The sequence below is a fragment of the Rhinolophus hipposideros genome (genome assembly GCF_964194185.1).
Source record: "Rhinolophus hipposideros genome assembly, chromosome: 16".
Taxonomy (NCBI): domain Eukaryota; kingdom Metazoa; phylum Chordata; class Mammalia; order Chiroptera; family Rhinolophidae; genus Rhinolophus; species Rhinolophus hipposideros.
The window spans coordinates 18,015,109-18,041,326 of record NC_138062.1 but is presented as its reverse complement, the minus strand read 5'-3'; the positions used below and the strand labels follow the sequence as shown (position 1 = coordinate 18,041,326).

Here is a 26,218-nt window from a genome sequence, read left to right as displayed (position 1 = left end):
ACTGTGAATGCCCACTTAATTTATGCAAAGTAAATTTAACATAGCAGCCAGTTCCTTGAAGTGAAGATTTTACTTCACACTTTTATCCCAGTTAGGCAGACATCCATATATTTTTATTGAAAGGGGTTGTTGAACAACTTTGCATAATTTCAAATGCCACCCAGGCCTATCAACGAATGACAGCCTCCGGAAGGTGGGCCTGAAAGATAACAGTCTGCAGGTTGGGGCTACAGACTGCCGCTCTCAGTCATCCCTGGTGCTTTTCTTGCACTGACTGTTGTGAACCAGCTCACGATCTCAGGATGTACAGAAATATAATAATTGGATTACTATTGTCAGGTAAGTGGAGTTTGTTTTTAGCCCGATGCTGTTATATTGCCTATGAGATTATAGATTAAAATATAAAGTACCCCACTTTAATTCTACCTTACTTAAATGAATACATACGTCAGATCCCGGTCTGCTACATGGATTTTATTGGAACTCAGCTGACAAGGGGAAGGAAATGGCAGCAGAAAGGCAGTCATTGTGGCTGGATCACAGTTTTCCAGTACGAGGAGCACGCTTTAATTCTAAGCCTAGCTAGAATGAAAAGAATTTTATCAAATAGTATGAGAACTATTTCGGTGTGAATTAATTTGTGGCTTTTTGTGTTTTAATGAGGTTAACTTCTAAATTAAAGAATCGTTAATCAGGGTGATGGTGAATATAAAGTCCTCAGGTTTTAAAAAGTTTTCCAAAAAATTATAATTTCCTCCTTCTCCCGTTGGAAAGGTACAAACCACAAGCATGAACTCTGAAACCATACGGGACATGTTTATCTCTCTGTGGGTCCATTCCTGAGGTGTGAGGCAGGAAAAAGGAAAAACAACTCTGTTGGCTTAGGTGTTATGTGGTTTGGGGGATCTGAATCTAATTCATTAAAGTAAAGAAATAATGTAGGGGTATTCTTAGGTTGTATTAAATTACCATTATTTTGGGCCTCTTCCTGGTAAATGTCTTCTTAAAATTCAGTGTTTATGTGTTAGAAATACTAGTGCCCAGCACATAAATAAGGAGAAGCAGTCGTTTGAAATACTTTTAGCCCATCATACATTGCTCTAACTCAAGTCAGAACAAGTATCAGGGATCTCTTGGGCATTCTGTAGGGGACAGGGAAGAGATCCAGCATTTGCTAAAGTACATTTGGGCATAAAAACCGTGTATTAAATAGTTAATAGCGCTAGCATGAGAGACAGAGAAAACTGGGTTCAAATCGGTTCCGCCTCTGAAAACCTGGGGAACAACCAAGTCAAATGACCTACCTCTGTTTGCCTCCGCATCATCTATGAGGAGCACGCTTCAGCCAGGATTGGTACCTGCCTCATGGTAATTGCATGAGGACTAAGCAAAATAATTAATGTAACGTCCTGACTCCAGTGCCCAGCACACAGTAAAGAACTAAATCAGTATTTAGCTACGATGATAACCATAGACTAGGGAACAAACCTGGGTATTGCAATGGTGATTTCTGAATGGCAGAGAAAGGGGAAATTACAGGAAAACAGAAGACTAACAAAGCTATGCTAAATTTTTTAAAGTAGCAAAGTATGAAGACAGCTTAAAGAAAAAAAAATGAGTGTATGGTGTAATATTTAAATATATTCAAATATTGGTAGAGTTTTACACAGGAGAAGAGGTATTCTTTGTGTTTTCTCAGAGGGCAAAGTGGAATTACTCAATCAAAGTAGACACTTTTCCCTTTGGAGGGGGGCATAAATAGATGGAGATACTTTGTGCGTCTTCGAGCTGCCCAAAATTTGGAAAGGATTTCTGGGAAAGAAAGAAATTCTATCTGCTGGAGCAGTGTCTACCACTGGATTAGGGCCTGAAGTGACCCTTCATGGCTAGGTTACTGAGGCTGTATGACACCGAAGGCTTCCCCGGCCTTTCCGGGCCAGTGCTGTTCTCATCTTTGCATCTTCCGAAGAAACTCTCTTGATGTGACTACTTTATAGGATCATAGAAAGGTATGGGAACAGGGTTTCCCACCTTTGCTTCTACGTGTAAGAGGGGAACCTGGAAAGTGTGAGGAAGGTTAAACATATCATTGGCTCTAGCAAAAGAAATGATTGTTTTGCTTTCTCCAGTAATCTTAAGGCTAAATAAAGCAGTATTTCCAATGTGACATGTCATCTGCCACATGAAAGGTAAGTTTTTTGTAAACAATTTGCTTCCCAGTCATTCACTCATTTGTTCGTTTAGTGATTCTGTCAGGTTCTAAACAGCAAGGACAGAGCAGAAAGACAGTGAGCTCCCATGGAGGGTACATGCAGTGTGCGTGGGTGCACGGAGGGAGGGAACACAGACATTCAACAGAACAAGTAAATTATGAAAACAACCGACAGTGAAAAACAAGACAAAATCAAACCTGGTAAGGTGATAAACATATCGCAGAAGCTGTTTTAGAAAAGGGTGGCAGGAAATTTTTCTCTAGTAAGTGACATTTATGCTGAGAGTTAAACAATAAGAAGCCGACCTTACAAAATCTGGGAAAAGGGGACTGGAGGTGAATGGAAGAAAGGAACAAAAGCTCTGAGACAGGAGAGAACGTAGTGTGTCCAAGGAATAACGAAAGCTTTTATCTGAAAACAAGATTCTGATGCTAAGAATTGGGGAATCCAGTATTACGTCACTTCAACTAGGAAATCATGTCATAAACCAGGACCTTCTCAAGTTTCCTGATTTTACTTTTAAAAATCATGCAAAATTTGCATTCTAGGTCATAATATATTGATTTAATTGGAATATCCAAAGGGACAGGTATTCTCATGCCTGTTTTATACCCAGAATCTAGCACAACTCTTGATACATAGTAGAATATTGGTTGAATCCGCAAGTGAGGAAGAGAGGAATGGAGGGAGGAAAGGAGGGAAGAGAAGGAAAAGAAAAGAATATTGTTTTCATTTGTTCAGGCAAAATGAGAGCTCAGTGTAGGTAGGCCATAATTTCGTTTGCATCTTAACTGCATAACCCTGCGTGCAGGTACACCAGTTTCAAAAGCATGTGCCTAGAATGACCTAACGAAGCAAGGTATTTCCTTCTTCTTCAGTGACCCAAAAAGAGAGCCTTTCTGTCCATTTAATTGTTACAGGAAAGGACTCTGAGTTGAGTTTCAGGGACCACAAGACTATGTATATTTCTTAAAAGTAAAACTGGTCTTTATTTCTGTATCTCACACATTGCTAGGCAGATAGTAGGCAGTCAATACATATTTAATAGTTGCAGAAATGACAAATAACCAGAGTTTTGCTGCCGACTAGTTTAACTGTGCAAAATCAATTAGCCCCCGTGGGACTCAGTTTCCTGTGCCTATTAAATAAAGCACAGAATAGACGGTATCTAAAATCCCTTTCATCTCTAAACTTCAATGAGTCCTCAAAGGTCACCCTGAGATGAGCTTGAGCCTAGTTCTCAAACCTATAAATCTCTTCAGTTTGGTGTGAAATTGGGTTTTTAGAACGAAATAGACACTGCACTATGAATTCCTTTGAAGAAAGCGTCCTAAGAGAGGGAAACGAGTGGACAGTATCTCAACAATAAATTATACTGGTTCTAAATTGCAAAATTGAATTTAACACCCTTCTGATAAATTTATTTTTACTTTGGTTTCTAAAGGATTGTTGAAAACATCTATGAACCAATTTGGGAAGCACATTTTAAATAATTTCCCCAACTTGTCTTTATAGGTTATATTTCTACATCATCTGCCAACAACACATTTACTTTGGAAAATGTCCTCACTCCTAAACCAACAGGTAATTTACTAACAGAAACAAGTGGGTAATAGATTTCCAGCCATTATTATCATATCCATATATTTAATAAGGACCTATCTTTGTGGCTTTCTTTGATAAATGAACTAAATTAAAACTAAAGCAAAAATACTGAAAAGAAACGTCCCACAAAAAGGAAAAAAACGAGAGTTGTTAGATGGTGGGGGAGGGGGGATGAGGGGAAAGGTGAAGGGATTAGGAAGCAGCTGGTAACCACAAGATGGCCTCAGGGTTTTTTTTGAAAATTAATTTGGGAAACGTATTCAATAATGCTGTAAAGATTTTGTTGGGTATCCGATGGACACGCGTCCTATTTGGGAGACCACCTCAGGGATACTGTGGATGCCTGATCATGGCATTGTACACCAGAAGCTAAACAATAATGAATGCCAACTATAATTTTATATATATATAATGTGATGGCTCGGTGCGAGGTCGGAGGGATAGTGGATGGGGGGAGGGGGGTTCACAGTGTGAGGGACATGAATGATGAACGTCTAAGTATTACCTTGTCTTGTGCACCTGAAACTAATAAATTAAAATAAATAAAAATATGCAGTAAAAAAAAAAAAAAGAAGAAAGAAACGTCCCAGTGTTCTCTCCGGGTGTGGGGATTGTGGGTAATTTTTTTTCCTGATTTTTAATACTTTCTACATTTTTTGCAAAGAGAATCATAACTTGTAATCAGCAACAGTTTAAATATGTTTTACAAGTAAACTGAACAAACACAATCTCTGTTTTCTAAGAGGTCTTTATCATTAAAGACCTCTTAATTAAGACCTCATGAAGAGGTCTTCAATGTTTAAGAAACATTAACAGAGGAAAACCAAGCTACCAGCATTCATTTCATTGGGGTTTATTACCACTTGAACAAACTTGGTTATGATATATGCTGAAAGTGATTTCAGAGATCTGGTAGAGAAAAGAGCAACAATTGACAGGGAACGTATGAAATAACCCATCATGAATAATGATTCCATTTTCTGTTTTTTATATGGCTTGTGTCTGTTATGATACCCCAAACCCCCAATAACCTTGCTCCAGTAGCTAAGGGTATCAGAAAAGTGGCCCGATACAGAACCTGAGGACAGTTTATTCACAGAGAGACTTCTCTCACACCGTGGGAGTCAGGCAGCATTTTGGCTCATCCCTGTCTCAGGAAACGACATGATTCCAAAAACTGTAAGCCCCAAATCATAAAAGATGGCTGTTCTTCTCTCAGTCCCCTAGTACCATACCACACCCCAGTGCAAAGTGCAGGCGAGTTCTGACCCTCACCGCTTCAAGAGCCTGGTCCCCTTTGATGATTTAGATCAGACTCCATTTCAGCAACATGCTTTGAAGGTCCAATGTAAAGAGCCTTTCTCTTCGAAGTGTGATAAATAAGCATTAATGAGGAAGAAAACAAGAGAAACAAACTCACTTGACTCAGGGAAGAGAAACTGAGTTTCCTGGTAGTAAATGGAGAAGAAGTCAAGTTAAAGATTTTCTGCTGAGGTATGTTTCTTCCAATCCAATTTGAAAATGAGACCTCCTTGTAGGTTACATTAGGCCTTTGTACTCTTAACCTCCTGTGACCTTCACTTGTTAATATTCCTCAAAAGCGTCCACACAGGTAGCAGTTAGAGATCTTCCACTTGACCTTTGTACCACCTTTGGCCTTAGGTACTGTCAATCCAGTGATACAGAATACGTTTCCAGTGAGAGAGAAAATGAGTTCTTTACTTTGTATAAACCATATGTAAAGAGAGGAGAATGGTGGACTTCTATTGTATCTGTTTAATGGGGTCATGGAGTATATTTTAAGTTTTCACATATTCATTAAAGAAAAATGAAAAGTTGATGATATTAATACCTCCCATGCTAAGCCCTTTACCTAGATTATTTCCTTTCATCTTTACTACAACAATATGGAGTAGGCATTATCCCCATTGCACAAATGAAAAAACAGAGGTTCAGAAAGTTTTAAAAACTTGTCTAAAGTCATACGGTCAGTGAACAGTGAAGCTGGAGACAAACCCAGGAGGTTTGACTGGAGAACCTTCATCCTCAATTAACACACTGCATTTCCTCCCCCAAGAGAGGACAGTGTGTTTCCCACTCTGCTCTCCAGAAATCAACACTGGACATTTTGGTGCAAATCTTCCATATATTTTTCTAGATATGGTTATAAATATATACTTAAGAAATTACTCTATGCAGTATTCTGAAATTTGCTTCTTCCTGAAAGTGCATTTTTTTCCATATTAGTAAACACACTTGTAAAACATTTTAATGGCTTCATAATATTATATCAAATGCATAAACCATGGTTTTCTTAACCTAGGCTATGCTTTTGAATATGTAGGTTGTTTCTACTTTATATTCTTTCAAACAATGCTATTATGGACATCCTTGTAACTCACCATTCCATGTTAGAGTATGCACATTTTAAAAGTTTTGATGAATATTGCCAAATTTCCTTCCCCCAAAGTTATATCAAGGTATACACCCATCGTTAAATTTTGAGAGTATCTGCTTCGGTCCCCTCTTGCCAAATTGTGTGCCAGAAGTCTTTTTATCTTTGCCAATAGGATAAGTGAATGATATGGTGTATTTATGTTTCAATTTTTATTTCCTTGATTACTACTGAAAATTAACCATTTCTCTATGTTATTGTTTTTTGGGTTTTTTTCCTTTAATTGTTATTGGGGAATATTGGGGAACAGTGTGTTTTTCTAGGACTCATCAGCTCCAAGTCAAGTCGTTTTATTCAGTCTAGTTGTGGAGGGTGCAGCTCACTGGCCCATGTGGGACTCAAACCAGTGACCTTAGTGTTATGAGTACCACATTCTAACTATTGAGCCAACCAGACACCCCCAAGAATAATATTTTGTGACATGTGAATATTACGTGAGATTAAAAATGTCATATCTGTAAATAATTATTGGAACACAGCAATACTGATTCATTTAGGCTTTGGTTTACCTATTGCTCATGGTTGCTTTTGCACTGTCACAACAGAGTTAAAGAGCTGTAAGAGACAGCGACCACATGGCCCACAAAGCCAAAAATATGTCTTCTTTATCTCTTTATAGAAAAAACTTACCAAATCTTGCACTCAGGGATCCCATCCTGCAGTTTGAAAACTCATTTGTAAACTGAGGGCTTCCAAGTTCAGTTCCTGTGGAGGTCCTTAAAGCTGCTCCCAGGTGTCTGTGGATTCAAGGTTCAAGGTTCCGGGGTTGTCACCCTGGCTTCCACCAGAGCCGATCCACTGTGTTTCACTGCTGGGGAGCTGCCCCCTGGAAAGTGCATAGACTGAAATCCACTGTGAGGGAGAGAAGGTTTTCTAAGTCAAAAACCACAAGATTGAATATGTCGAATTGTGAATGTTACTATTTTGAAAGCAAACCAAGTTCATATTGAATTGTTTTCTGAAACTATTCTAGTTCTAGATAAAGGTGACATAAGAACAAAGCATTGGACATCTGGACCACTAACTGCACCCATTAACAGGCTGTAGCTTTGTGTCAACAGATATTGACTGGAGAATTCAAACAAAATATTCAAAACACTAGCTCAAATGTTATCACACCAGGCACTTAACCCATTAGAAAGTTCAATTGTGCTGAATTTTAATTGGCTACTTTGGCTTAATGAAACCTTTCTAAAAGTGAAAAATGAATGACAATACACAGGTGGACATCTGATTATATTATTACAACTTGACTCAGATTGAGTTTTTCAAGGCTTTGGTTCAAAAGCAAAATTGAATATTTCCCTTAAAATACTGCTTCATGGCAATAGCCTTCTCCAAACACCATTTGGAACAGGCAAGATCCCCATTTATAAGTTCATCGCATATTAAACAGGAAGGTTCAGTAGAAAGGGCATTGGATGGGAGTTTTTGTTCCTGTTTTACCATAAATTATCTGGGGAGAACTTCCACAAATCAATTTATCGATCAGTTTTCACGGTCATCGCAAAACCAAGAAACAGTAACATTTAGAAAATATAGTTTTCTGACTTAGAAACTATTTAAGGTATCTTGTACATAGGGTGTCCCCTTGTAAGAGTTTGTTTTTGCAAGATAAGACTTCTATCAGCTGCAAAACAGGAGGGAATTGAAACCAAGCCTGCAGCTGCCTGAGCTGATGGTCAATTCGTGACAGGAGTTCAGCTACTGGAAGTTTTGGCATAAAGCAAAAAGACAGCGTATTTTGTCCACAGTTGCATTGTACTGTTGTTCTTTCTGAAAACATTCTATGTGAGAAATGTCAACTGTTGGGGAAAGCCATGTGGTTTCATGGATTGAGCAGAATATTAGGAGGCTGGAGCTCTATTCCCAACTGTCTCCCTACTGTGTTCTGAGCTCACAAGTCACCCTGCCTCCTTGGTATAATGGGAGCGGTGGCAGAGGCCCTCTCAGGCTCCCTTCTCCCCCACACAGACATCTCAGGCTGGTAGAGTTTTCCTGAGCAACTGCAAGGACAAGGCAGTGAGGGTAAGAGACAAAAAAGGTGAATGTTCTGGAACAATTCAGATATTGTGTAGGTGTAAATTGTGAGATTATACAACTATGCAAATTTGGAATATTTCTGACTTGGAAACTATTTAAGGCATTTTGTACGGCAGGGTGTATCTTTGTAAGAGTTTGCTTTTGCAAGATGAGACTTCTATCAGCTGCAAGTCAGGAGGGAACAAAAACCAAGCAAATTTGGAATATTTCTGACTTGGGATATTTAATATTGGAATATTCATTCATTCATTCCACCCTTCCCCGACCTTAAAGTATGGGATTCAGTTCAGGTCACAAATATGTACTGTGTACAAAGCACCACAGCAAATGCCATTTTAGTGTCTGGGGAGTGAAGAAAATGTTCTAAACTAGGAGTTTGAGGCCTTGCTAAACCTACCCTCCTATTTTGTTTTGTACTCATTTGCCTCTTGATCATTAAACCCTTGTTAATCTGAAATTTGCCTACCTTTGCCTGTTAGCGGCCGCCCTACCCTCTGCTTGAGTGCACACGTCCTCTCCTTTCTCTGTATTTTAGCCCATGCTCTTTCTTTACCTTAATTCTCCTTCCTCCACATTTCCACCTAAAACTCTACCCATCTTTCATGGTTCAGCCAGTGCTTCATTGCAAGTGGGCCTGGGGTAAGGACTTCCAAGTAAGTTTTCCAAAGCCTGGGGTAGCTAAGAAACTGTGCAGCGCCAAACCCATCTGCTGCTGGGTAGCCAGATGCCGGGCACATCTTCCATAATACCGCACGGTCAATATGCTTCTCTTGGAGACAGAAGTGGCATTTTTCAGGAATAATCTGGATGTGCTCCTGTTAGAAGAGGTGAAAAGAGTAAGAAAATGACCCTCATGTCAATATTGCTTGAGCAGAAAAGTTTCTCCTGGTGGCTATAGCAAGGGGACACTGAGGGCTAAGAAATTTCAGTAGTGCAAATAAATTGGTGTGAAACAATCATCAAAATGAAGACTACATGATTGTTATTCAAATTCTAGACCGTAGGATGTCTGGGAATGTCAAGAAATTTGTCTTTTTTGTGTTCAGTGAATCTCCAGCATTCACCAATTACTAAATTAACACATCAAAGAAATCTTGCTGACAAGAGCTCAACAAGGCAGAGATCTGGGAGACGGAATGACATTGGAAGTCAGCAGGATGTCTCGCTTTCTGTCCATATTACCAGCTGTGTTAATCTGAGCTAATTATTTAATTTTTATGATACCAAGTATATTACCTGTAAAGTAAGGAAGTTGGATTAGATGTTCCAAGTGACCTTGTGATATAAATGTAAAAGTACATTCTGAATTAAATAGGATGATACTTGAATTGATCTGTAATCTGAAAACAACGCAAGCAGACTTATTCAAAGCTGATTTAGCTACAGAAAGCTAGGGGCTCAGAGCACAACAGCACAAGAGCAAGAAAAAAAAGAAAAAGCAGGTGAGACTCTTCAGTAATCCAGTCCCTGAGAGCTTCAGACAAACCACGTCTGTTGTTTAATGGTTACAGATTTACTTGGTTGCTTTCTACCTAGTTGACCCAACTCAAGAGTCTATTGTAAAAAGCCCTGTTTATATTAAATCCACTTCACAGACATTTTGCAACTCTGCACAACTGAGTATGTCCACAGATGTCTATTAGCTGATTAGGGCCTGAGAAACCTGGGAGACCCAGATAGACGTGTGGGCTGTTGCTGTGAAATAATATAGCGTTAGAACATTCTTGGTGGTGGTGGCGGGTTGTCGGATTTTGGTTTCCTTACCTTGAACTTTGAGAGTAGCTTAAGCACATGCAGATGCATAAGGAAGAAAGTGGGGGTGAGGAAGCTTAGAATAGATTCACCTGCTATCAGGGTAGGAGAAAATTGAATTTAAGAGTGTCTTTATTCTAATTTTTACTGAGAAAGTAGGATTATATCTGGGAGATGGAGTGAAGGAGTAATGAGACAGAGATTATTTCCCCACATTATGTAAAATGCTCTGCAAATGCAGCTTCTGGAGCTGCCCCTGCGGGAGACGTAGGATGACTTTGTCTTTTGTGATGTGCTCTATGGTGTACTTAGTCACCTCATTCTTGATCCCTTTCTTAACCTCTATTTTACACAGATTTGCTTACCGCGGCAGGGAGCTCAGCACCCACTACTGCTGCTTTAAAGACACAAGCTAGAGGAATACCCCCCTCAGGAGGGAAGACAGGTTTGTCCATATCTTAAAACAGTTGCTCTGGAGTTATTGTTATGATGTAACTCTATTTAACGGGACCTGTCTCTGTGAGGAAACTGACAAAGACTGAGAAATGGAAGCTAAGAAGACAGTCCTTACTCCAGAGGAATTCTCACTCTGGAATATCTCACAGAAACAATATTGTGGGTTAAAGAAATTAAAGCAATCTAGCAAAGCACATACAGGGTGAATGTGACCCTGAAATGGTGGGCCAGGAAAAGGGAGCCAAGAGTGTATTGGTGTGGACGGCCTGGGGTGAATCTGAGTGGGGCTCAGCTGTCCCAGCCACTGACCCTGAGTGAATCTCCCCAACGGGCCTCTGTCCTCTCCATTTTCCAATGTAGCCCATAATATTTACGTCACAGTGTTTCTCTAAAGATGAACTAAGAAGATGTATATAAAATTAGCTCAAAATTAGCTCAGGCTTAGCTCAAAGCCTGACACATCATAACTACCTAATAAATGAGAACCATACGGCCAGCTGGGTGCTGAGATAAGGGTGGTCAGGTGGCATTCACTCTCTGGTTATTTCTCTAGGGATGAGATGACTTAACAAGAGATGGTTGAAAGTAGAAAGAAAGAGAGTCCTTTGTAGGTGGGGTGTAAGGATACTCCAGGTTTAAAGTAAAGCCCCGAAGAAGACTTAGAGTGGCTATGAAATTATTAGCTAATAGAAACATTAAGAAAACGTACTGGGATAAATGGAAGGAACAAATTTTAACAGAGACCAAGGGAGGAAAGCTAGGACATTGTTAGGCTTCTAATTTTCAATGATTTCCATGTGAAGCCAACATGATGGTGTCAAGCCAGAAAGCATTTAAGGGCCAACTACAGACACACAGATTGCTACATGCCATGAATCCTAGAAATGGTGGCTAGCATGGAGGGGTGCTGTGCTAGGAGTTTTCATGCATTATCTAATTTGATCCTCAGAGGAATCCAAAGAGATAGGGATTCTAATTTCCATGTGCCCAAGAGAATACTAAAGCACAGAGATATTAAGTTGAGTAAGTTGAGTAAAGCACAGAGATACTAAGAAACTTATCCAAGGCCACCCAACTAGGACGAAGCTGAAGCCCCATCTGTTCTATTCCAGAGCTCATACACCAACCACAACAATCCCTGTCACAAAGGGAAGCTAAGCCCTAATTAACCTTTATAAACAACTGCTACTGAATGACCATAGGCCTTGACTATGTGTTGCAGTATAGTGTAATGTCTTATTTGTAGTAATTAAATTCAAGAAAATTGTATGGCATCGTAGTAAGACAGCTTCAGGGCAGAAAATGGCATTTGGAGACCACCGACAAAAGAAATGTGAAGTGTGGACTGCTACGGGGGAGGTTCACTCTGGCAGAGCATTAGGAAACTACTAGAGACTTCAGACAGGAAATTTAGTGGGACAGTTGAGAAAAGCGCCTGTAGGACGCAGTAAGCGTTGGGACTCAGCTGGTGGCTGTAGCATAAATCTGGAAAGTTGATATAGCAACATTGCTTCTTTGGGGCTTGGACTGAAGTTCATGTGGGGTGATGGCTGCACGTGTCTCCTTTCTGCTCACCATTTCTACATTGAAAAAAATGTACTGCTTCTTGTAGAAGTCACAGGGGCTTCTTCCAATATCCTCTCGTATCCTTCCCTTCAGTTAATAAGATGGTTTGCTAATTTCTGACTCATGTAAATTTGTTGGTTGAAAGTAGGTATCGGGATTACCAGTGTTAATACTGACACATTATCTCATGAATCTGACTAGCTAACTGGTGAAAGTTGAACAATAGCTCCCTAACCACAGTTATGTAAGAAAAAGAAAGCCACTATATAATCTAATTCAAAACGGTATTTATTTTTTTAGATATGCCCCATGTATTCTGACCTACTTTGAAATTTTGTCTTTTTAGGACAACAAATTGCCCACAGTTTCTCAGAACCAGGTATGGTAATATTTGACATGAAATGACAATCATTACATTATAAATTATGCCTAAGAAAATAAGAAGTGTAAATTTTAAAAACAAAAGAGTATATGTTAATAACTTTCTTTTCATACAAAGTTATAAAGGCAAACAAAACATGCTTTTTAAAAATTAAAATAGGCATTCCTCATTGTCTTAAATGTTTTAGAAATAGCAATACATAACTTGATAATAATTTTACTTTTAATTTAGATGTTTTTTAACTTTTTCACCAACCATGGTTCCTTGAAAAGTCTAAGGACTTATAAAATGATTGAAATTCTCTTATCTGTACTTTAAAGAACGCAAGGAGCTTAAAATCTTCTTATTAATTGGCATCATATCAAGAATAAATACAGACCATTCATGTCTCCATCTGGATTCTTTTCTTGGCCCTATGCTACCACTTTGGGACAACCTTCCTGACCTGTTATAACCGGAGACTGTAGCTTTCCCCCGTAGATGATGCTGTAGCCCTGGCTTTATTCATTTATGTGCTTATTCACTGTTCTGCCTCCCTTCTAAGCCTCCCTTCACATTTAGCCTGTGTCCATACTCCTCAAGAACAAAAACGGATTGTAGAACTGAATCGCTATCTCATAAATTAAAGCTAAGTGGACAGGAAAGCTGGGCAATACCAGTGGGAGAAAAAGTTACTTTTAGTTTTTATCAACAATGCAACTTCTAAATAGAAATAAGCCAAATAAATAAGCCATTTTACCTTTATGTCTTGTCTTCAGTTCTATTTACTTCATTTGGAAGCACTACAAATATACTATGCCTATGAGAGATAGGCAAATATACCTCTAACTTAAAGTTTGTTTCATTCCCAACACGTGAAAGATTTGAAAAATATTTTTAATGATTATATTATAGAGTATGCATAAGGATACTGTGGAAGGAACAGAAGCTTAGAATATAGGTGACCTGAATTACAATTACTTCTAACTAGTTGTCTTTTCTAAGATAAGTAACTTAAATTCATCAGACTTCTTTTCTTCATTTGTAAACTGTTTATACCAGTTTCATTCTGTTATCCATCCAGTACCCTTTTCTATATCCAGGCATTATTTTCTGTCATCACTTTGAAACTATGACAGACTTTGTGGCTTTTCTCATATTGGGGTAACATGTCCACAAAACTGTCATCCAAAATTATGTCTGTGAGGGCCTGTAAAGAACACTTGACTTGGGGTTGGCACCCTTGGGTGTTAGTTCTGTCACTTGTGTCATTGTGGACCAAAAACTTTACTACTCAAAGGTTCAGTTTCTGCATGGTTACTGCAAAATACAATATTTGAAAAGATAAAATATACTGAAGTATATTAATATAATACATACAAATATATTAATTTCTTTCTATAAAAAGGCAAAGTTATATCACCTTGATTTTAACTGTTATTTATCAATTGATATGTGGTCATTTATTTTACACTTTTGTAATTTTCTGCTCTCTTTTCTCCTAAAGTTATAATAGGCATTATTTTTGGGGTGATGGCTGGTATCATTGGAACTATACTCTTTCTTGCTTACTGTATTCGTCGCCTGACTCAGGTGAGAATTCAGTTTTTAATTTTCCTATAAATACTGGTGTGAACATCACTTGAAGAGTTTATTCCTCTGGGTTCAATTAAACTCACAGATAAACAAAACTCCATGAAACTCCATTTTTTTCAACTGGACACAGGGAAGTTACTGAGTTACGCTAGTGGAATTTTTTTTATTTTTTTGCATTTTCTCTATAAAGGAACCCCCAAATATAGATCTATCTTCACTTTCCAATGGAAGATCCTCCAAAGTTTTCATCTAACTAGATTTAATATATTTTGATGGCTACAGATGACATAGTCAAGTTTGTAATTATAGCATTTAGTTTATTTGAAAAATATTTAAAATAACGATATGTTTACATATGTTTATAAAACATTTACTTTTTTTCATTCTCGTATTTCCTGAAACGAATTTTTCAAACTTCACCCATGAATTTTCCAGCACGAGTGATTTTTTTATCACTAAATCTAATTTTAAGTCCAAACGAAACCACATTCCAAAGCACATAACCTTTCCTATAACCATCATTTGTTTCAGACATAACATTTGCACATGTATTTATGATGCTGTAATTGGAACTGTAATCCTAGGTCACTAAATGTCTAGTCACAAAAGAACCGTATAGTTGAGTTAAGATTGGTAATGACAACAAATTCTTTTGCCCTTTTCTTTTTTTAACTCTTTAACTTTTACTTCCGTTAGGTGACTTATATAATCATCTAAACCTAAATTGATTATCATGACTGTGTAAATGAATTTTCTCTAAATAATAGTTTCTTAATAAAAGTAAAGTAATGGAGAGTGTTTGCTGTAATATGAGAGATTCTGTAAGGACTTAAATATAAGATAACTCCTCTTGTCTGCAGTATAAATACTGAGGAGAAAATATCTCCTTTTGTTTTGTGTATATGTGACAAACTAAGTTGTCTTCTCTCTTGGTCTGAAAAAGTCAATGAAATACTTAGTTGACAAAATTCAGAGAGAATCTACACGGATGTAGAAGAATTGGGTCGTGGTCAGTGTGACTAAGAGATCTTACCTCTTAAAATAATTTCCATTTTAGCTTTTTATTATAGTAGGGAAATATGACAGAGTCCATGTTTGGGGTAATAATTCACCTATGGAAATGACAAATACTATTTAGAAATACAATTTTAGATCAAGTTTTTAAATATCTATGAAATAATGACTTCTCCCAGAAAAGAACTCTACAAAGTAAATTTAACCGAAAGAGAACAAACTTTAGTCAAAAAAAAATATTTTTAATCTGAGCCATTTTTCTTTATAGTGTCCTGTTTAGAAAATAGTGACATTAATGTTTTTCTGGTTTTTATTTATAGAAAAGTTCACTTAACATACAACCTCCACTCTCAGATGACACAGATGGTCCTTGAAGTTCTATACAAACAGGAAATCCAGGTTGGTGTGAATATTCTTATTGTCTTTTGCCTTTTGGGAAGGGAAACAAATTAATGAGTTACTTCTTTCTGAGTTGGGAGGGGTGTGTCCAATTAGGATACCATTATATTATATATCATCAGTGCTCTCTAAGATTTTTTTAAAAAAATTTTTATGTCTGCAGCATAATGAAATTCTCCTTTTTAAAATATCTTTTAAAAAAAGTAAGACAAATACTGTAAGTAAGGCAAAAGCTAAGTTCTGTTGTGTACTTATTTTCCAAACTGCAAAGCTGTGTAAAGGAGACCTTGCAAGGGGAATAGTTTAATAGTCCCAGACCTGGAGCCACACCTGGATTTGAATCTACACTCTTAACACTTGGAACCTTGGGCAAGCTACTCAGATGGGGATAATGATAGTTAACGTAGAAGTAATTTAATATGGCCATAATGATAGTGTCAATTTTATAGAGTTCCATGAGGATTAGAAGAGCTACAAATAAAGCATCTGAAACAGTTCTTGGTCATAGTGAGTGAGTGTTCGTGTCTGTTAACTAGTGTCTGTCTATACTACAGGCTCCACTCCCAAATGACCTCTTCTGAACAACTGGCCAGTCACTTGGCCCCTTGTTTTCATTTCCACTCCCAGCTGCTAAGTAAATACACAACATCTTGGAGGACTGTAGGTATATTTTGCTCATCCAGAACAGTATTGACCCATGCAGTATTTTTTAAAAAGAGCATTTCCAGCCTTAAAACGTAGCAGATTTTTACATTAAAAAACACCCACATATTTATAGTTCCTTACAGAAAAAAACGTAAACTTGAATGATGCTGGAGCCTCCATACCAGAATCTGAGCAATTCATAAGAGCTGATCAGTGGTTGCTACCTTGAATATTTGTTTAAGTATCTATTCAGTTTCGTTTATCTCATTCATTATGGCCTCTTGTATAACTTTACTAATTGAGTATCTAGTTCCTATTAAACTTTATCTGAAGTATAAACTAAAGTGACATCTATTTTGGGAGATGTCCACCAAGAACAAGCCTCTGTGGCTTTAATGCTCCAGCAAAAGAGATCTGACTCCGCCTTCTACAACATGGATGGAAGGTTTCCCCGGAATTATCAGAAATGATGACAGAAATGAGGTCCTGTAAATTTTCAGATTCCAGTTTTTATCCTGGATGAAGCTCTTATCTTCAACTGACTTGCTAGGTTTTCTAGATTTGGGGGATCATAAAAAAATAGAGATTTTTAAATATCCTCCAAAACTCCATAACCCATATGCAGGACTTGTCTCATCACATTATCTTCTGGGTCCTTAAAGCTTAAGGATGATTGTTACATAATTATTTAATCCTAGGAAGTGCAAGGTCTGTAGAGTGAATGGCATATACATAATTCTCAGCTAAAAGGATTAATGAAATCCTATCTGCAGATATTTAAAACAACAAAGTTTTGAGTCATGTACCAGATTCACTTCATTTACTAAGGTTATCTTGTTATAGGACTTGCTGCTGGAACAAATATCTGTAATGTACTTATTTACAGTCTGCATTGTTCCGAAAAAAAGAGTTTTGATGTCGTTTTTAAAATGAGCCATTACCACTCAAAGCCTAATGTTTTGTTACTTAAATTTCTATATATCCTTTTAGCTACTTATTTATTTTGGTGACGATTTAGTGTTTAGCATTTCCTCTGCTTTTTTTTTTTTTTTTTTTTAAATACAAACTTGAGCCCCTCTGTGGACTAGCCCGTAAAAGTTTGGGACAATTTAATTCACCAAAGTGCATTAAAATATCCTTCTTAAGTTGAAGTGCAACAAACATTTATCAAATGCTCATTGTGGACTGGGCACCACACTCACATTAAATATACCATTATGACTCTCTGTCCTTTAGAATCTGAGAGTCTAGTGGGGCAGACAGATAGAATGTGGCCATTCCAGTAAACACGCTAGAGGTAGCAGAGGTGATAGCATCTGAAGGAGTCGGGGGCAGGTAGCAAAGGCTTCTGGAGACAGGCTCACCTGGGACCAGCCTTAAAGGAGAAATGGACGTTCTCAGGGCAAGGCAGTTGGGCAGCGTGAACCAAGGCCTGGAAGAAAACAGCGTATGGTGTACCAAGAAATGTTCCATGTCCACATTAGCAAGGTTAATGCTCTGGTTTTCCGTTCCTGTCTGAAATATATGTAAAGACAGTGGAAAGTCAGATGAACCAAATTTTAGGCTCATTTAATTTCCCCATATTTGCGCAAATGAAGTTTTTAAATGTGTCTAGTAAATTACTGAAATGGATTATAAAATCTGATCCCACCTCACAGGAAATGTTAGAAAATACGTAAGATGATTTAAAAATGCTTCAGTCCTGTCCTTGTAGAATACTACTCTAAAGTAATTTATAAACCAAAAGCAGTAAGAGAATTAGAGTGATCGTGCCACCTCACCAAGAACTAGAGATGTGAGGGGATAAAGGATGAATTGCTTTAACCTCCTTGAACTTGCACATGATTTATGCTTGGTGGAAAATGATAAGAAGTGAATCTGAGTTAGCTGCCCATCGTAGTGGTCAGGTACGACTCCACCAGTCCATTTCTCATGGGATAAAGCTTGGGGTGCACAGTTCCTATGATAACTCAAATAGAAGAAAATTGGCAAAAACTCACTTCAACAAGAGCAAAGCCTCTTCACATTCCTTTCACGAACTCTCCTGGAGTAACACCAAGAAAGATGGAGCATTAGATTTGATGGAGGAGACCAATCCTGTGCCCTTCCTCCACATGCTAGAATCAGAGGGGAATTTAGCAGTGAGTTTCTGTACAGACTTCTCCTTGTTTATGCCCAAGGAAAAAGGTTATTCCCAAGAGAGATTACAGACTAGGGAGCTTGCCTTAACCTCAAAACATGCATATGTAATTCAACTCACTTATCATTTACTGCCTTCCCACTATATTCTGCCCCTACAAAAGTTCTTTGTTAGTTTCTCATTTCTGTAGATACTAAAAGCACAGCAATTATGTTTGTTTCTTATCCAAAGCTTTTAGAATAGATTTGCTAAGTAATTCTGTATCTTTACACATAACTCTAATAGAGATAGTCTAAAAGGAAATTCCTTTCATTTCCTCACAATTGCATGCAAGGACAATTCTGTAAGAATGTAAAATTCTAAAATGTATTTTATGAATTAATTTCCTGCTGTATTTAAATATAACTGTCTCATATTATTTATTTTCTCTCTATAACCCTCTACAGAAAAGTAATCAATGAGAATCTGCTCACCAAACCAAATTTTGGAAGAACTAAAAGACACAAAACTTCTGTCAAGTGAAAATTAACATGTAAATTGGACACACAAATAAATTGTATACCTTCCTAAATTGTACAATTTCAGGATAAAAATTTCATCCTCAAGTCCAGGACTCAATGATGGAAAATATCACTACTCATTAATATTTCAAAATGAAGAACAAATATTTCTTTTTATGCTTGCTTTCATGTGTTAGCATAATTTTTAGTCATTTGATTTGGAAATTTAGATCCAAAACTTCAGTAGGCATCATCTGCAGTTTTTAAAGACTAACTGATTTTATTCTCTTGTATTTTAATGATTGTAAAATGAAAGGCTTGTTACATCATAGATGAAATCTAAGTTCTTCTCATCCTAAACTTCTGAGTCTATTTTTATTGTTTGAAATAAATTAAGGGGACACTGAAATCCTATCATTTCCTTCATTGATGAACCAGCAAGATATGGTATTACATTGATAATGATGATATTTTAGTTATACTAATGAAGTTTGTACTTGGAAATGCCTTGCATATACACATACATACACATATGTACATATACACAGAATAGGCATCTTAAATGACACTCACATTCATCATTTCATGTGTAAATCAATACAAAAAAATTTCCCATTAAAAAGTGAGAAGTTACATATGTATAAATGGCTCATTTAAAATAATTTGTCTTACAGTACAGCGTTAACTTCTTCAGGCCACCAGAAGAGTGATTTACGGAAATGGTCAAGAGTAACCTGAGAAAGAAACACATTAATGACTCCCTTCCAAAAGAAACTTAACAACTTTGTAAATGAAACAAGATGTGCAAATTTAACATGCAGGTGAATATTTAATAGGTCACCATTAAATTCTTTTTAGAGTTGTCAATTCAATTCTTTAATCCACCCAGTCCCAGCTTCTCTTATAAATAAAGCTTTGGAAATTGGTTTAAATAATCTAAAAGAAATTTCTAGATATGAGATTAGGCTTTGTGACAATACAAATGTCACTCATTTACAGTGAAACGTAAGAAGCAGTATAAAACCAAAGAAGCACCTTCCTGTGATATTCTATTTCCACATTAATAGAAATCCATATTTTTATTTGGCTTCCAATTGCTGTGTGATAATTAAGTGAATAATATTATGTGCATATTTTGGCCTGGCAACTTATTTTTTAATAAATTAAAAAATGTAAATCTTAACTTACTTGTATGTTCAGAGAATGTTCTTATACTAAATGGACTACATAAAACAAAGAATAAAAATGGTATATTTCTGTTGGTATGTATTTTTTTAAAGTAGTTTTAATAGTATTATTGGGTTAATTTAATCAAACAAATGATCCAAGCACCAAGGCAATTTTAAATGTACTTTTTTCAATAAAAATAAAACCTTGAACCAAGTGATAATATGAGACTCAATAAACTTGTCTCTAAGATAATTTACAAGTCGAAGACAATAAGAAAGTAAAGTGATTGTGCGATCTAGACCAGGGTTAGAGAATTCAGAGAATAATTCAAGTAAGAATTGCTTTAACTTCTTTGAACTTTTTCAGTTAATTTCTCTGTAGTTCTATCTATGGACTTTTCACATTTAAATGTAATGTTTGTCGGAAAAATAATGACCTTTCTTCTTTTCATATTTCTATAATTACACTGGCGTAAGATGACAGTAAAGAAATCCTACCTATGAAGCCAACATGATCCATGTGTGGCTCGTGCTGGATTTCTTAAAATTTGGGACTGGAGTGGGGGGTGGGGGTGAAGCTGATTAGACAATTTTATCCTGCAAGCCTGGGTGTTTCCTGGAGTGGAGGTGTGAACAAAGGGTCTTAGAAACTCGGGAGGAAACGAAGGAAGAATGGGGAGAGACATTGTGAAGAGAGCATTTGGGGAGCCATGAAAAGGCGTGGTGAAAAGGGTATTTTAGTGAGATTAATGTATAGCAATTGGGTAAGAGCCTTCTGGTTTATTCTAAACATTTATTTTATCAAATGTAGCAAATGTCTCACAAAAAAAACCTCCTAAGAGCCAGATGTCATTTAAGCAAACATCAATAGAAAATTCTACCCAGTATCATGCACAGGTCTGTGTCCTTTTCATTACCTAACAGTGACCGGAATAGTAATGGGGTTTACCCAGCTTTTGATACAAGAACAATGGAAGAACCAGTTCCACCGAATACATTTTAAAGGACACAGGAGACATAACTAATTTTTCTTTATATGTTCTGAGTCTTGCTCACTCCGTATAACCATTATACTGACAGAACAATTAATGGCGCAAACAACCTCTTAATGAAAATAGACACATCATCCCCAAAGTGCAGGGCAGCCTCTAGGGAGGCACAAACGAACACACGAAGACTGCTGCAGCCTCACACACCTCTTTCTCCTCCAGCCCTGTGTGAGCCTGGGTGTTTGTCGCAATTGTCAGACTTGACAGGTCCCACAAGCTAGAGAAGACAAAAACAAAACACAAAACATTATGTCAGAGTCACATGTCATGACTTTTACACTAGGAAGTGCGATGAGATAAAATCAGTTGGAATTCTATTCATTTTTCTGTTTTTGGAAGACCCTTTCGCAGGTCAAGCCAAGTACAGAGTACAAGGGACCCTTCTGCATCCTTGGCAGGAGTCATCACAGTTCTTGCTCATCAGATTCTCTCATTGCTATGGACCAATGACTAATGTTTCTGTTGAATTCCCCAAATCCATACGCCAAGTGGTTACCACTAGTCCTCAAAATTGTCATGGGAGATGAAACCCAGTACTACCTCTGATTTAAAACACAATGGAAGTAGCATCTATGAGTTTGCCTCCATTGGCCATGTGACCTTCTATTTTTATTTATTGGTAAAAGAAAATTTAGGTCAGTATGAATTATACACCAGAGTATCTAGTAGGTGCTAGACTTTGAAAGTCCCTCATTTCTGCAGGATAAGTGATTAACAAAATAAAACCTTGAGAGAGCGACACCATAGTCTATATTTCAATAACGAGTACAGTGTTTCATAGTTTTATTAGGAAATTCTAGGAAAACCCTGTATTTGGCATTTATTGGCTACTTTGGGTAAAAATCTGGAAAATGTCTCCTTTAAGTCTATGATTTTTTTCAATCTTCTGAAAGATTTGCAATCACTAATTACTAGCTTTGCATCTGAAAAAAGAAAGCACAGATGCCAAACTCCTGAGCACACTTTGGCACACAACTCTCATCTGGTCTGGCTTTTGCCTTATGGTCAACATGACATCAGATTTACACACTTTCTTTCAGGTTCAATGATCTATTGTCGTGTAATAGTGGTCCCAGTTCAAAATTTAGATCTTTCTCTTGCAACGTTGAGAAGGTGTTCTTATGTACAGGGGCAGATGGATACACTCCCAAATATAACCCAGAACATAAGGAATGTGGCTGTCTCATTCACCTTCCCTATTCTACAGGTTCAAAATCTTAGTATGTGATTCTTGTTCTTTGTTTACTATGCAGTAGTATGCTACCTTAGGGAGAAAGAGAGGATGACTAACAAAGAATAATATCGCTCCCAGGGGACTTTGTGTCTCTGGTTCATGAGATATGTTGAGGCCAATTTCATGAAATTTATTAATGGTAATTCTTGAAATCAAAGCTTTATACTTTAGTCAGGAACAAACTGATGGGCCATTCATTTTTTAGTAACAGTAGGGTTTAAAAGTTAATACCAGGGCCGGCCCGGTGGCTCAGGCGGTTAGAGCTCCATGCTCCTTACTCCGAAGGCTGCAGGTTAGATTCCCACATGGGCCAGTGGGCTCTCAACCACAAGGTTGCCAGTTCAATTCCTCAAGTCCCGCAAGGGATGGTGGGCTGCGCCCCCTGCAACTAAGATTGAACACAGTACCTCGAAATGAGCTGCCGCTGAGCTCCCGGATGGCTCAGTTGGTTGGAGCGCGTCCTCTCAACCACAAGGCTGCCGGTTTCGACTCCTGGAAGGGATGGTGGGCTGTGCCCCCTGCAACTAGCAATGGCAACTGGACCTGGAGCTGAGCTGCGTCCTCCACAACTAAGACTGAAAGGAGAACAACTTGAGGCTGAATGACACCCTCCACAACTAAGATTGAAAGGACAACTTGACTTGGAAAAAAAAAAGTCCTGGAAGTACGTACACACTGTTCCCCAATAAAGTCCTGTTCCCCTTCCCCAATAAAAATCTTTTTTTTTTTTTAAAAGTTAATACCAAATATCTCTTCATTCTAGGATAGAGTACAACGCAGGACTCAAAACAATGTGGCAGTATGAGCCACAAGCCACAAGGAAGCACTCCGTTAGTGAAACAGCCAGGATTTGAGGGCTTCAGCCTGTCCTCTGCTGCCCTCTCTCAAGTGTATGCCCCCAACTCCCATTTTAACAATAACGCCCAACTTACCCACTCCACACCACTCACTTCTCATACTTTATAAACGTCCTCAAAATAGACTTTCCTCCTAATGTGGCAAGTGGAAGAGAGTGGTATAGCCATACAATTTGTATCAAGAGAGAATGCAATGTTTGAAAAAGGAGGCTGGGATACCATCAGTCCACACCGCTTTGCTGGGTCCAAACCTTGAAACGCACAAGAGCCAATCCTGAATTTCTGACTCTCTCAAGATACAGGTGCTGATAAAAACAGGGGCACTAACAGTCAACGTTATCACCCTGAAACCTTCTGAAAAAGCCATCTTCACTCCAGACTTGTTCCCAGGTGGCAAGGCTCATGAGCAAGCAGGACTAGAAAGGATAGGGATGGATGCTCAAAGCGGCACCATGTCCCTCTCGGGCAGTGCACGTGGTCTTACTGCTGAGCGGCATCACATTACTGACTTCCCTGCTACTCAGACTTAAGTTCTGTGCCTCGGATGAGAACACTGACCCACCTGTAGGCAACGTTCACACAGCCAGGCAGTGACTCCACTATAAAGTACCGGTCAAGTCTAAATGGCCTGCTGAAGTGTGAAGGGCCCTCTCTACCAAGCGGAACTTGACTAAACGTGGCAGCAGATATTGTCGTCCGTGCATCAATACAGGACACAACTGACCTGTTTCCAGATCAGCGGTGTCCTAAAAGTGAGAGTATACAGCAGGATAAATAAGCTGAGAATTACTCTCACGTTTTAATGTTAAAAACTCTTTCCTGTGAAAGAGGTGACACAACCATCCGAAACCATTGTCACCAAGTCTAGTTCTTTAACCGTTTGTACATCACACCTATAAATGCTACCACAGCAGGTCCTTGAATAATGTTTCGTTTGTTGTAATGATGGGATGCCGTAGGAACTTTTGTTTTCACCAACTAGCCTATGGTAAAATTGGTTTTGGTATAAACCTCAGACCTTATCAATGACATTCAGTGAGGACTTACTATATATTAAAACTCACTAGGGAAACCCCTGGCAGACTAGCTGCATAGCTAAAATTCCAGATGAACACAGTTTCTCTGAAATACTATTAATCATCTTCATCTAAACTAAAAAAAGAAAAATCCAAGTTACCCTGATGTTAACCTGAAGATACCTGTAAATAGCCATTTTATTTTGCTTTGGCAAAATAAGGTTTCCTTTTATTTTGCTTTTATTTTACTTTGCTTTGGCAAAATGTTTTTAAAACAGTGCTTTCCACATTTTTGTGTACACATGAAATCACCTTTGAGGATCTTATTAAAACACAGATTCTAATTCAGCAGAATTTAAGGCACGAGGCCTTAAATTTTGCACGTAACAAGCTCCCAGGTGAAGAAGGTTTTAGAGCAGATCCTGAAGGCCCAGAGATACAGTGATCTCAATTTTCAAAAATACATCAGGCTCAGGGTGACACGTTTTTCAAGGGAAACTTGCAGACCTGAGTGATGCCTGAGACACACCCAGAGAACAGTGGTTTCAGGAAAGAGTAAGGTGTACATGGTGAGGATGTGAGAACGCTTCTGCTGTGCAATTTCACCAGTGATCTGTGGCTGCCTTATCTTGAGCAGGTTCTGAACCTCGGCAGCACAAATCTGAATGCAGGGCCTATGAACTAGTTTTGGATATAGAGACACTGAAATAGGGTACATCACTGCTATTTTTAGAAGAGCTGCTCCTTCCTTTAAAATGGCAATAGGAATCGGGACAACTGTGTTCTATGTCTGAAGCAAGTGCAGTATTTTGCACTTGCTTCAACTTCTTCATGCTTTTTCAGCTTGAGACTACCCACTGAATACCCCCACAGAAATACTGAACAGGAAATTGGTGTCAAGTGTTAAGGACTGCAGGGCTTCTCAGAAATGTTCCTACACCTGAACTTGTCACTCTAAGGAGTGCAGTTCTGCCAAAATAAACAAAACCCAAAAACCCTTAGTATAATTCTGAGAAAAATATTTGAAACCTACCAACAAATTGATAGGCTAATTGGTGCAAGTGTTAAATACTAAAATATCAACCAGTTTATTACTTTTTTGCTATCATCTATCACACTTAACAATATACTGAATATCCTGTAAGACCAACATTTAGAGGTCCTTACAAATGCAACTATCCTAAATTAGGACTGTTTCATTCAGATTTTCTAATTAATACAATTTTAATACATTATAATGAGCGTATGTAAGCACTGCTATGAAATTAAGAACACTTTAAGTCTATTATATGAATGTGAAGTGTCCTAAATTAAAAAGTTAGCTATTGGAAACCTCTCCAAGGTTTTAATGTTAACATTTAAAACAATATTGAAGTTCAAAGAAATGATTTTTTTTCCTGGACCTCCTCTCAATAGAATATAATCTTCCTAACAATTATATAAAGCTTTACTCAATTATTAAATGAAATATTATGGGTAACAGACTACTGTAATCTGCACCTGTGTAAACATATAGCCTCTTCTAGGTCAGCTTCAGACACCATTCTACGATTAAGGTTTCCTCTTCCTCAACTGGAAATTGAGGAAATCAATTGGAAATTCAGTTACAATTTTTAGTCTATCTTCTCCAATGTAATTCCTTTTTAAAAGTTGGTTTGAGTCATTTTTCCTTTCTTTGATTAACAGTAAATACTTACACTGTTAATCAAAGAAAGGAAAAATGACTTTATTCTTGACAAACTTGCAGTAAGTGATAGCCTAATTGATCTGTAAAACACACGTATCTTATATTGGCAAAACTGCAATGCTAAACTTGGATGTTTCTTTCATGCCTTTTTCAAGTGCTTCCCTTTATTTCTTTTACATTTGCGTCTTGCTTGGCTCTCAAGGGCTGGCATTATACTTGATTCATTTTGCGTTCTCTACCTCCTCCCACCCCCACACCCTTTACACATCAAACTGCTTCTCTTTCTCTTGATAATATCAGTTTTTGTGACTTCTGTAACGTTTTCTTCAGCCTTACATTTTTCCAATTGTTTCTTCCAAAATGAGGTCACCATTCTGAATGATAGCTACTTTCATAAAAATAGTAACCGTTCCTCAAATTTTGCGTACAGTAGACTCACAACTATTATTTCAATAATCCAA

General features: G+C 37.8%; 1 protein-coding gene and 1 long non-coding RNA gene across 3 annotated transcripts; one reads left to right on the top strand and one right to left on the bottom strand.

The window, feature by feature from the left end:
• Positions 1 to 235: 235 nt before the first annotated feature.
• Positions 236 to 20,012, top strand: GYPA (glycophorin A (MNS blood group)). 2 transcript variants are annotated; one of them, XM_081077748.1, is made up of 7 exons: positions 236 to 339; positions 3,729 to 3,797; positions 10,424 to 10,513; positions 12,437 to 12,469; positions 13,959 to 14,044; positions 15,382 to 15,460; positions 18,692 to 20,009. In XM_081077748.1, exons 1-6 carry the CDS (start codon positions 303 to 305, stop codon positions 15,433 to 15,435), a joined length of 369 nt encoding a protein of 122 aa, XP_080933874.1. In that variant the 5' UTR covers positions 236 to 302; the 3' UTR covers positions 15,436 to 15,460; positions 18,692 to 20,009. The 2 variants fall into 2 exon arrangements, with proteins under 2 accessions (XP_080933874.1, XP_080933875.1); XM_081077749.1 differs by lacking the exon at positions 10,424 to 10,513 and having other exon boundaries at positions 252 to 339; positions 18,692 to 20,012.
• On the bottom strand, positions 17,111 to 24,078 carry LOC308509584. The gene is made up of 4 exons (XR_013995212.1): positions 22,605 to 24,078; positions 21,111 to 21,180; positions 18,106 to 19,479; positions 17,111 to 17,620 (listed from the first exon to the last, which is right to left on the bottom strand). It is a non-coding gene; the product is annotated as an uncharacterized lncRNA (long non-coding RNA).
• Between the last annotated feature and the right edge of the window lie 2,140 nt (positions 24,079 to 26,218).

Bases quoted from the DNA above. Each gene is read 5' to 3' on its own strand.
- GYPA (XM_081077748.1), top strand. From the start codon at position 303: ATGTACAGAAATATAATAATTGGATTACTATTGTCAG. The intron at 340-3,728 runs GTAAGTGGAGTT...TTGTCTTTATAG, and splicing joins AATTGGATTACTATTGTCAG to GTTATATTTCTACATCATCT. The intron at 3,798-10,423 runs GTAATTTACTAA...TATTTTACACAG, and splicing joins CCTCACTCCTAAACCAACAG to ATTTGCTTACCGCGGCAGGG.